Source organism: Heterodontus francisci, unplaced genomic scaffold (genome assembly GCF_036365525.1).
Source record: "Heterodontus francisci isolate sHetFra1 unplaced genomic scaffold, sHetFra1.hap1 HAP1_SCAFFOLD_2451, whole genome shotgun sequence".
Classification (NCBI taxonomy): Eukaryota; Metazoa; Chordata; class Chondrichthyes; order Heterodontiformes; family Heterodontidae; genus Heterodontus; species Heterodontus francisci.
The window spans coordinates 2,524-14,675 of record NW_027140350.1 but is presented as its reverse complement, the minus strand read 5'-3'; the positions used below and the strand labels follow the sequence as shown (position 1 = coordinate 14,675).

Here is a 12,152-nt window from a genome sequence, read left to right as displayed (position 1 = left end):
CTGCACTTAGCGCTGGGGTGCATGAGAGAAATGTAGCAACTCAGGCCAGGTACTCTCCAGGTGCGGGGCTGTCGATCCAGGCCCCTCTTTTGTGGTGGATAGGGGTGGGGTTATGGGGTAGGGTGGGAAATGTTTGAAAAGACTTCCGCATGGAGCAGTGTTAGCATTCGGTGCCCTATATTAATACTGTTTCCTCCTTTCAAGGACTGAGTGATCCTCCATTGAGCACCGATATTGACAAAGACTCCAGCGACACTCAGTGGAACAGTTTTCAGGTACAAAAGTTTTCTTCTCAAGACCCTCCCACACCCTTCCCCAGACCCCATCCCTCCCCTGCCAGTCCCCAACTCCCCACCCCCCACTCCAACACCTTTCCCTCCGCAGCTCCCCTTCCCCTCCCCAGATCCCCTACCCCTCCCTGGCCCCCACTTTACACCCACAGCCCACCTTCACTCACCCACTTCCTCCTTCCACCCCACCCCACCCTCTTCCACCCCACCCCTCCCCCCCTTCCACCCCACCCCTTCCACCTTTCCCCTTAAGGCCCCTCCCCCTCAGCACTCTCCAAGCCCATCTCCCCCTCCCCCCCACCCCCACTTCTGTTCCTGGCCCTTTCTCTCACTCTCCCTGCTCACCCCCTCCACTGTTTGAACCTTGGTTTCCTGACTATCTCAGCCCCCAGGCCCTGTGTATAATCTTGATGAAGGGATTGTTGCTGTTTGCAGCAACATGTGTCTCCATTAACAGGATTTTCTGTTTCAGGTTGAAAGTGCTGCTCTCAATCCCTTCACCGTGCCCCCAGCTCCTGATGGGGCAGCTTCCTCCATGACTCCTCTGCTGCAGCCGGCACCTCGGACTTTAAACCAGCCCACAGCTCAGTCACTCCTGACATTCCCTGGGATTTCACAGGCCCCACATATACCAGCTGTGCCTCTGCTGTCGAACATTGCCACCATTTCCAGTGTCCCTCAACCTAACCTGGCCCCCGTGTTGCAGATGTCTCACTTGGTCCCCAAGTTTCCAGCTGCTCCACTTCATTCCAGTTCCTCCACCCAACCGGCACTTAGCAGTGGCATGTTCGAGCTGGATATGCTTGGTCAGAAGTTTCTAGAAGATGTCAAAGGGTAAGTCAGTGTTCACTGCAGTGTTTTTTTTTGTTGCTTTAATCCCCGATGAGTATTTATCTGTAGAGTGGGGAGCGGGATGAATGGGGAGGAAGTGTGGGTGAGGGAGAGGTGGGGTTATTGAGGAGAGGGGAGGGCAGGAGTGAATGAGGGGGTGAGGATGAGGAGGAGTGAATGGGGAGGGGGTGGGGAGGGGAGGGGGTGAATGGGGAGGGGGTGAGTGGGGAGGGGGAGGGGTTGGGTGAGGTTGAAGGAAACGATAGTAAATTCCATCTGCCATCATAAAATGCTCCCCACCACATTTTCCTTTATAATCTTGTCTGGAAAAGGCTGTTATTTGGGAGGATAATCCCAGGCAAACCTGGGCAGAACGTGTTGTTAAAAAGTAAATAACCCTGTTTTTATTTCTGACCCTAGTGCTTCTGGTGTGACGGGCGTTGTCTCTGGGGCACCAGCGGGCAGTGGGTACTGTACACCGTCTGCTGCACCCGGCAGCCCTCTGTTCCGCTCACTCTCTCCTCAGCCGTCCAGTCCTCTCCGCAGTGGTTTTCCAGATATGTCACTCAGCAACGTGACAGTTCCTCTGGAGACCATTAAACCAAGTGAGTATCCTTACCCTCTGCATCTAGACCTCTGTGTAAAATGGGATGGGTGTGGAGGCAATGATCCTTCTAAATGTTCTGTGTAATGAGCAGGCTAGAAACTCCTCTGAGTGCTGTCCATGTTTATGCCCATGTTTACATTTAAAATGTCACTTAACGTTCACAAAGTTATGAGTGGCCCGGTTATTTCAATGTGTGGTCCATTCCAGATTGCTGCATGTCCAACCATGCTTCTTAGAGGAACAGTGAACTCCTCGTGGAGTGATCTTCTCATGGTCACTCTCTTTCCCTCGCCTCTCGCGCCCCATTCGCCCCGCCTCTCGCGCCCCATTCGCCCCGCCTCTCGCGCCCCATTCGCCCCGCCTCTCGCGCCCCATTCGCCCCGCCTCTCGCGCCCCATTCGCCCCGCCTCTCGCGCCCCATTCGCCCCGCCTCTCGCGCCCCATTCGCCCCGCCTCTCGCGCCCCATTCGCCCCGCCTCTCGCGCCCCATTCGCCCCGCCTCTCGCGCCCCATTCGCCCCGCCTCTCGCGCCCCATTCGCCCCGCCTCTCGCGCCCCATTCGCCCCGCCTCTCGCGCCCCATTCGCCCCGCCTCTCGCGCCCCATTCGCCCCGCCTCTCGCGCCCCATTCGCCCCGCCTCTCGCGCCCCATTCGCCCCGCCTCTCGCGCCCCATTCGCCCCGCCTCTCGCGCCCCATTCGCCCCGCCTCTCGCGCCCCATTCGCCCCGCCTCTCGCGCCCCATTCGCCCCGCCTCTCGCGCCCCATTCGCCCCGCCTCTCGCGCCCCATTCGCCCCGCCTCTCGCGCCCCATTCGCCCCGCCTCTCGCGCCCCATTCGCCCCGCCTCTCGCGCCCCATTCGCCCCGCCTCTCGCGCCCCATTCGCCCCGCCTCTCGCGCCCCATTCGCCCCGCCTCTCGCGCCCCATTCGCCCCGCCTCTCGCGCCCCATTCGCCCCGCCTCTCGCGCCCCATTCGCCCCGCCTCTCGCGCCCCATTCGCCCCGCCTCTCGCGCCCCATTCGCCCCGCCTCTCGCGCCCCATTCGCCCCGCCTCTCGCGCCCCATTCGCCCCGCCTCTCGCGCCCCATTCGCCCCGCCTCTCGCGCCCCATTCGCCCCGCCTCTCGCGCCCCATTCGCCCCGCCTCTCGCGCCCCATTCGCCCCGCCTCTCGCGCCCCATTCGCCCCGCCTCTCGCGCCCCATTCGCCCCGCCTCTCGCGCCCCATTCGCCCCGCCTCTCGCGCCCCATTCGCCCCGCCTCTCGCGCCCCATTCGCCCCGCCTCTCGCGCCCCATTCGCCCCGCCTCTCGCGCCCCATTCGCCCCGCCTCTCGCGCCCCATTCGCCCCGCCTCTCGCGCCCCATTCGCCCCGCCTCTCGCGCCCCATTCGCCCCGCCTCTCGCGCCCCATTCGCCCCGCCTCTCGCGCCCCATTCGCCCCGCCTCTCGCGCCCCATTCGCCCCGCCTCTCGCGCCCCATTCGCCCCGCCTCTCGCGCCCCATTCGCCCCGCCTCTCGCGCCCCATTCGCCCCGCCTCTCGCGCCCCATTCGCCCCGCCTCTCGCGCCCCATTCGCCCCGCCTCTCGCGCCCCATTCGCCCCGCCTCTCGCGCCCCATTCGCCCCGCCTCTCGCGCCCCATTCGCCCCGCCTCTCGCGCCCCATTCGCCCCGCCTCTCGCGCCCCATTCGCCCCGCCTCTCGCGCCCCATTCGCCCCGCCTCTCGCGCCCCATTCGCCCCGCCTCTCGCGCCCCATTCGCCCCGCCTCTCGCGCCCCATTCGCCCCGCCTCTCGCGCCCCATTCGCCCCGCCTCTCGCGCCCCATTCGCCCCGCCTCTCGCGCCCCATTCGCCCCGCCTCTCGCGCCCCATTCGCCCCGCCTCTCGCGCCCCATTCGCCCCGCCTCTCGCGCCCCATTCGCCCCGCCTCTCGCGCCCCATTCGCCCCGCCTCTCGCGCCCCATTCGCCCCGCCTCTCGCGCCCCATTCGCCCCGCCTCTCGCGCCCCATTCGCCCCGCCTCTCGCGCCCCATTCGCCCCGCCTCTCGCGCCCCATTCGCCCCGCCTCTCGCGCCCCACTCGCCCCGCCTCTCGCGCCCCACTCGCCCCGCCTCTCGCGCCCCACTCGCCCCGCCTCTCGCGCCCCACTCGCCCCGCCTCTCGCGCCCCACTCGCCCCGCCTCTCGCGCCCCACTCGCCCCGCCTCTCGCGCCCCACTCGCCCCGCCTCTCGCGCCCCACTCGCCCCGCCTCTCGCGCCCCACTCGCCCCGCCTCTCGCGCCCCACTCGCCCCGCCTCTCGCGCCCCACTCGCCCCGCCTCTCGCGCCCCACTCGCCCCGCCTCTCGCGCCCCACTCGCCCCGCCTCTCGCGCCCCACTCGCCCCCCCTCTCGCGCCCCACTCGCCCCCCCTCTCGCGCCCCACTCGCCCCCCCTCTCGCGCCCCACTCGCCCCCCCTCTCGCGCCCCACTCGCCCCCCCTCTCGCGCCCCACTCGCCCCCCCTCTCGCGCCCCACTCGCCCCGCCTCTCGCGCCCCACTCGCCCCGCCTCTCGCGCCCCACTCGCCCCGCCTCTCGCGCCCCACTCGCCCCGCCTCTCGCGCCCCACTCGCCCCGCCTCTCGCGCCCCACTCGCCCCGCCTCTCGCGCCCCACTCGCCCCGCCTCTCGCGCCCCACTCGCCCCGCCTCTCGCGCCCCACTCGCCCCCCCTCTCGCGCCCCACTCGCCCCCCCTCTCGCGCCCCACTCGCCCCCCCTCTCGCGCCCCACTCGCCCCCCCTCTCGCGCCCCACTCGCCCCCCCTCTCGCGCCCCACTCGCCCCCCCTCTCGCGCCCCACTCGCCCCCCCTCTCGCGCCCCACTCGCCCCCCCTCTCGCGCCCCACTCGCCCCCCCCTCACGCGCCCCACTCGCCCCTCCTCACATCCGTCCCGTTCTCTTCCCCCTCCCCCGCCTCACACCAGGACTGTTAGCTTGTCTTTTCCGACAGAAGAGTTCTCCCTTTCATTACGGTAGATGAAAAGAGTCGGGAGGATGCACACAGCTTGAAAGTCCTCACTTAGATCATAAATAACTTTAAAATCCATTCACCTTGTTAAACAGTGAAATGAGACTCACATAATCTGATCATCCATTTAGACTGGTTAAATAATCTGCAGTTTCCAGGCTGGTATATGTCATCGCTAAAGTTATGTGTTAATAGACCATGCTCCATAAATATAATTAGAGCCTTTCCAAATTCACAGGCAAATTTTACAAACTTCACTGTCACAGCCTTTTAAGAATCGTGAATTGCATTTTTTCACATATTGAAATCATAAATTACATGGTGCGGCAACAAACCATGAAAATGATCTATTTAAAAAAAACAAGGAAGGTTTCTGGTTTCGAATGGCATTTATTGTAGACTGAAAAACTACTGTATCAAGCTGACTATAAACAGGTCACATTCTTTACTCACTGAAGTCAGTTGTTGAATGTAAACATGGAGCAACCTACAACTGTATCTCTTTCTTCATTCCCTGTCTCTGCGCTATGAATACCTGCCCATGTTTAGATACAGCTCTCTCCGTGTCCACAGAGTTTGTTGGAATTCACAGAATCACAGAACTGTTATAGCGCAGAAGGAGGCCATTTGGCCCATCGTGTCTGTTCCGACTCTCCTAATGAGCATTTCAGCTCGTTCCCTTCCCTCGCCTTCTCTCCGTAACCCTGCACGTTTTTCCTTTTCGTTTAACTGTCTTAATTCCCTTTTGAAAGCTTCAATTTAACCTGCCTCCACCACTTTCTCAGGCAGCACATTCCAGATCTTAGCCACTCACTGCGTGAAAAAGTTTTTCCTTATGTCGCTTTTGCTTCTCTTACCAATTACTTTAAATCTGTGCCCTCTCGTTCTCGATCCTTTCACAAGTGAGAACAGTTTCTCTCTATCTACTCTGTCCAGACCCCTCATGATTTTGAATAACTCGATCAAATCTTATCTCGGCCTTCTCTTCTCCAAGGGAAACAGTCCCAACTTCTCCAATCTATCTTCATAAATGAAGTTCTTCATCCCTGTAACCATTCTCATGAATCTTTTATGCACCCTCTCTAACGCCTTCACATCCTTCCTAAAGCGCGGTGCCCAGAATTGGACACAATGCTCCAGCTGAGGCCAAACTAGTGTCTTGTACAAGTTCAACATAACTTCCTTACTCTTGTACTCTAAGCTCCTATTAATAAAGCCTTAATACTTTTTAATCACTCTTTCTGCCTATCCTGCTACCTTCAATGAATTATGCACAGAAACACCCAGGTCCATTTACTCGTGCACCCTTTTAGAATTGTACCCTTTATTTTATATTCTCTCTCCATGTTATTCTTACCAAAATGTATCACTTCACATTTCGCTGGATTGAACTTCATCTGCCACCTGTCTGCCCATTCCACCAACTTGTCTATGTCCTTTTGAAGTTCTACACTATCCTCCACGCAGTTCACAATGCTTCCAAGTTTCATATCATCTGCAAACTTTGAAATTGTGCCCTGTACACGAAGGTCTAGGTCATTAATATACAGCAGGAAAAGCAAGTGTCCCAACACTGATCTCTGGGGAACTCCACTACAAACCTTCCTCCAGCCTGAAAAAACATCCATTAACCATACTGTCTATTACCTGTTACTCAGCCAATTTCGTATCCATGTTGCTACCGTCCCATTTATTCCATGAGCTATAACTTTGTGTGACACTTTATCAAACGCATTTTGAAAGTCCATGTACACCACTTCAACAGCATTAGCCTCATCAACCCTCTTCACAAAAAACTCCAGCAAGTTAGTTTGACATGACTTTCCCTTAAGAAATCCATGCTGGTTTTCCTTAATTAACCCGCATTTGTCCATGTGACTATTGATTTTGGCCCAAATAATTTTTCTAGCAGTTTTCCCACCACTGAAGTTAAACTTGTAGTTTAAGGCCTGTAGTTGCTGGGCTGATCTTTACACCCTTTATTTGAGCAAGGGTGTAACATTTGCAATTCTCCAGTCCGCTGGCACCACCCAGAGTCTAAGGAAGACTGAAAACCTATGGCCAGTGCCTCTGCGATTTCCACCCTCACTTCACTCTATCCTTGGATGCATCTCATCTGGTCCTGGTGCTTTATCCACTTTAATGTACTCTATCCAATACCTCCTCATCAATTTTAAACCCTTCTAGTGCCTGAATTACCTCCCCTTTCAACATTGCCTGGGTTGTATCTTCTTTAGTAAAGACAAATGCAAAGTATTCATTTAATACTTCAGCAATGCGCTCTGCCTCCATGCGCAAATTCCCTTTTTGGTCACTAATCAGCCCCACTCCTCCTCTCACCACCATTTTACTATTTATATGTCTGCAGAAAACTTTGGGATTCCCTTTTATGTTAATTGCCAGTCTCTTTCATACTCAATCTTTGCTTTTCTTAATTGCTTTTTCAATTCCGCTTTGAACCTTCTATATTTAGCCTGGTTCTCAATCGTATATTCTGCCTGGCATCTGTCTTAAGCACACTTTTTCTTCTTTATCTTAATCTCTGTCTCTTTTGTCATCCATGGAGCTCTGGATTTGTTTACCTTACCTTTCCCCTTCGAGGGAACATACCTTGCCTGTGCCTGAATTATCTCATTTTTTGTTCAGTGACTGTTTCTCCTGCCAACCTTTGACTCCAATTTATTCATCTCAGATCCATTCTGACCCCTTTCTTACTCCGGATTGTTCTTTATCCTTTTCCATAGCCAGCCTAAACCTTATGATACAATGATCCCTTCTCCTAAATGTTCTCCTACTGATACTTGATTCACTGGCCCACCTCATTCCCAAGAGCCAAGTCTAGCAGTGCCTCCTTTCTTGTTGGACTAGCAACATATTGTTGTGGAAAATTTTCCTGAATACACACTAGGAATTCTTGCCCCTCTCTGCCCTTTCCAGTACTTCTATCCCAGTCTATTTTTGGATAATTACAGTCCCCCATTATTTTTGCACCTCTCAGTAATTTCCTTGCAGATTTGCTCCTCCACGTCCTTCCCACTAGTTGATGGTCCATAGACAACACCGAGCAGTGTAACTGCACCTTTTTTGTTCCTTAGCTCTAGACAAGTGATTCTGTTCTCAAACCCTCTGGAACATCCTTTTTCTCCAGCACTGCAATGCTCTCCTCAATTAATACTGCCACACCTCCCTCTTTTCTCTGTTTCCTATCTTTCCTGAACACCTTGTATCCAGGAATATTTAACACCCAGCCCTGCCTTTCTTTGAGCCAGGTCTCTTATAGCCAGAACATCATATTTCCACGTGGCAACCTGCACCTGTAACTCACCAATCTTATAAGCAACACTCAGTGCATTCACATACATGCACATTAACCCTGATCTAGACTTTAAATTGTCAGACAATGCTGTGCTGGCTTTGCAAGGTGGGGGATTCTGCATTCCATAGAGTTCCAAAACTACAGCACAGGTGAAGTACAATCTGCTCTTTTGCATTGTTTTTATAAGCAGGAATCTCCAGCCTACAGTTCTTGTCAAAGCCAGGAATCGCATCAAACGAGTTTAAATCCACCATCAACAGGTGCATTTGTGCAAGGTCAAAGATATGCACAGCTTTGAGGAACGCTGCAGAAGGTTGTTGAAACCTCTAAGCAGCTTTCTCTTTACTGCTTGACTCTTCCCCATAGCAGTAATATTGTTTGAACTTCTTTGCCATGCAAGAAAACACCTGTTGAGCACAGGCATTTAATTCAGCATCATCAGAGTGTTGTTCATTTGACTGTGCTTCAGCCCAGAACAGAACATCCATTACTTTATTGTAAGCTTTGTGGATTATGACTTGTCGAGATTCAAACCAAGTGATTAAATTCATCATTTGTGTAGCATTCTTGGCAATAAACTGAACCTCCTCATTTAGCTGAACATCGTTTAGAAGGTTTACAGTGTCTGTTAAAACCTATGTCTTCAGTGTCAGTGTGAGCTCTTCTGAGATGACGTCTGAGTAGTATTTCAAGTGAGCTGCATGATGCTTACTGCCGAAACCAAGAATTCCAACATGTAATTACTAGCTCTGGAGGAAAGGAGATGTTTTGTTCCCCAATTTCAGCCGCATTTGCAATGTGTTGCCAGTATCAAAGCTTGCAGTGTTTGAGAATCTTTTTAATGTAGCCGCCCAGTTTGTCCACTTCACCAAACTCACTTTTCCACAGCTCACTGACGAGAGAAATTATAGGTGCATTACATGTAATTTAGACAGCATTAGGCATTACACTTTGGAGCACAGATTTGAAAGATTTTGTTGTGTAAGTTGCATTGTCATTAATGAAAGCAGACACTTTCTTGAAATCTGCACCATACTTTGAAATGACTTTGATTATCACTCAGGAAACTGTGGTGTAACTAACAGTTTCTAAGTGGATGCAGTCTGCGAGCACTGTTGTTAGCCTTCCTGACTATATATCTTCGGTCTTAACAGACAAAACCAAACAAAACGTGCAGCACATTGTTGTCTTGCTCATCGGTGGACTCATCACAAATAATTGCAAAAGACTCACGCGTTAATCTGAGACTTCCTCTCCTCACAATGTGTAGCAAAAAACCTTCGGTAGGTACTCCTGTCATAGTTTATCTGCACTTGGCAAGCAAGCACCATTTTGCACATCACTTTGAATGAATACCCTTATCTTTGGATGATCAAGTTTTTCCAATGAAAAGTATCCACAAGTTCCATTGTAACCAACTGATGATTTTCTGAGCTTTCTGTCACCTTCTTAAAAAGAGATGAAATTGTTGCTTGTATTTTTGTGTGTTCATTTTCCAGCAGTACAGTGTCTCATTCTCTCTTTCTGCTGCGATGGCTTTCAGACTAAGTGGCACTGAACCGTTGCCCGCTGTGTGTGTGATCCAACAAAACATTGCAGCTGGTACAAAACAGTATTTCACCATCAGATGGCAGAATTCTTTGTCTCAATGTGCTGCAGTAATGATTGTGGCTCATTCTGGCATTCTCACTTGTCTGTTAATACATGAGACTGCTTCTTTCAAAGCTGCACCGGAAGCCCTCCCTCATCTACCGATCAGCGAGTTGAGCCTTCACTAAAACACAACATGCCCGGCAATCAGCGAGGTGAGCCTTGTATCAATGAATAAAACAGACAAAGTTCGCAAAATGGCTGATTTCACAGAGGGCCTGAGATTCACGGGCCTTTCTGGGCCATTCAGCTCCAGGCTGAGTCCTGGGTCATTGAGAGCTTCTAAATGTGGCACCCTGTGGCGTCTTGCTCTAATCCGTAAGAGGCAACCAGAAGCTCCGCAGGCTCTATCACTTTCATCTGGCTCAGCCCCTCCCGTCACAGGCTGATCAGCTACCAATGAGTTTCCCTGAATCCCACCCCTGCTATCGTTCTTCACCAATGAATCTGGAGTGCTCTCACCATCTGAAACTCAGTCTCAACTCCGGCTCTGAGGCCTTGCCTGGCTCATCGCCTCCTGCCATTTCCACCGAGCGCCCCCTCCCCCGCTCAAGCACACTGCTCCTCCAATTACAGATTCCCCCTCCCCCGCACTCGCCGGTACTCCACTCACAGATTCCCTCTCCTCCGCACTCGCTGGTACTCCAATTACAGATTCCCCCTCCTCCGCACTCGCCGGTACTCCAATTACAGACTCCCACTCGCCGGTACTCCACTCACAGATTCCCTCTCCCCCGCACTCGCCGGTACTCCAATTACAGATTCCCCCTCCTCCGCACTCGCCGGTACTCCAATTACAGATTCCCTCTCCCCCGCACTCGCTGCTCCTCCGATCACAGATTCTCTCTCCCCCACACTCACTGCTCTTCCATTCACAGATTCCCTCCCATACTCACTGCTCCTCCACTCACAGATATCCTCTCTCCTGCACTCCTGCTCTACAATCACAGATTCCCTCTCTCCCGCACTCCTGCTTTTCCACTCACAGATTCCCTCTCTCCTGCACTCCTGCTGTACACTCACAGTTCCCTCTCTCCTGCACTCCTGCTTTTCCACTCACAGATTCCCTCTCTCCCGCACTCCTGCTCTACACTCACAGATTCCCTCTCTCCCACACTCCTGCTCTTACACTCACAGATTCCCTCTCTCCCGTACTCCTGCTCTTCCACTCACAGATTCCCTCTCTCCCACACTCCTGCTCTACACTCACAGATTCCCTCTCTCCCGTACTCCTGCTCTTCCACTCACAGGTTCCCTCTCTCCCACAGTCCTGCTCTTCCACTCACAGATTCCCTCTCTCCCGCACTCCTGCTCTACACTCACAGATTCCCTCTCTCCCGCACTCCTGCTCTACACTCACAGATTCCCTCTCTCCCGCACTCCTGCTCTTCCACTCACAGATTCCCTCTGTCCCGCACTCCTGCTCTTCCACTCACAGATTCCCTCTCTCCCGCACTCTGCTCTTCCACTCACAGATTCCCTCTCCTCCACACTCGCTGCTCCTCCAATCACTGATTCCCTCTCTCCTGCACTTACTGCTCCTCCAGTCACAGCTACATCCTTTCCTGCTGTCTGTCCAGCCACTCCCACTTTTGCCTTTGGGGTTTGATGCTCAGCCCTACCCACGCCCGCTCAAGCTCAGCCCCACCCACGCCCGCTCAAGCTCACTATCGGAAGCAGCCTGTTTATTTCGGTGTACAGGATATTCAAGATTGCTGTGTGGCCTTGCACGCACAAAGCTTACGGGAAATGCTAGGTGGGGGTGCAGAAAACAGCAGCACAGGGTCTGGAGCATTGGAACTAGTCCAGAAAGGCTCAAGAAGAATCTTTTGAGGAATGGAAAACTTTCTTTTTCAAGCACCCACTGTCCCATCAAACACTCCCAGGACAGGTACAGCCCGGGTTCAATACAGAGTAAAGCTCCCGCTACACTGTCCCCATCAAACACTCCCAGGACAGGTACAGCACGGGATTGGCTGGGAAATTTGGGAAGCACTTCCTGCCTGCAATCAGGGGGAGCAGCTGCACCTGTGTTGCTGCAACTGCAACTGGAGTGGAGAAGAAAAAAAAAGGAGCTGTGCATTTTCACGAAGCACACGGGCAAGCTTATTCCCCACCCCAAATGCCCAGCCTGGGTCAGCAGGAGCTGCCTGGCGTAGGAAAGAACAGAAGAAGGATAGTGCCTGGGCAGCGTTGAGCTGACCTAGGTGAAGACACCTCCTCTAACTGGAAGAACAGAAGACTAGAAAAAAAGGACGTTTTTTTTCAGAGACTGCTGTGCTCACCACACCATAGCCAAGCTGTCGCTCCCAGTCTATCTCTTTTTCTTGCACTCCAACAGCCTCTCCCCAAATTTAATTATTAATTATTTAGTTTGTAATTATTGCTTTGTTTTGTTTCTTTCCTTGCAAACTTTGTAATTGGTGTGCCTACTATTAGGGTTGGGCGTGGCTC

At 53.9% G+C, this 12,152-nt stretch overlaps 1 protein-coding gene across 1 annotated transcript; it reads left to right on the top strand.

Moving 5' to 3' along the window:
- Nucleotides 1-204: 204 nt before the first annotated feature.
- LOC137359323 (ADP-ribosylation factor-binding protein GGA3-like) lies at nucleotides 205-9,391 on the top strand (the record flags this gene model as incomplete). Its single annotated transcript, XM_068025356.1, has 4 exons — nucleotides 205-275; nucleotides 763-1,124; nucleotides 1,542-1,726; nucleotides 9,203-9,391. Coding segments are annotated over 4 exons (704 nt in total), but the record flags the coding sequence as incomplete, so codon positions are not given.
- Between the last annotated feature and the right edge of the window lie 2,761 nt (nucleotides 9,392-12,152).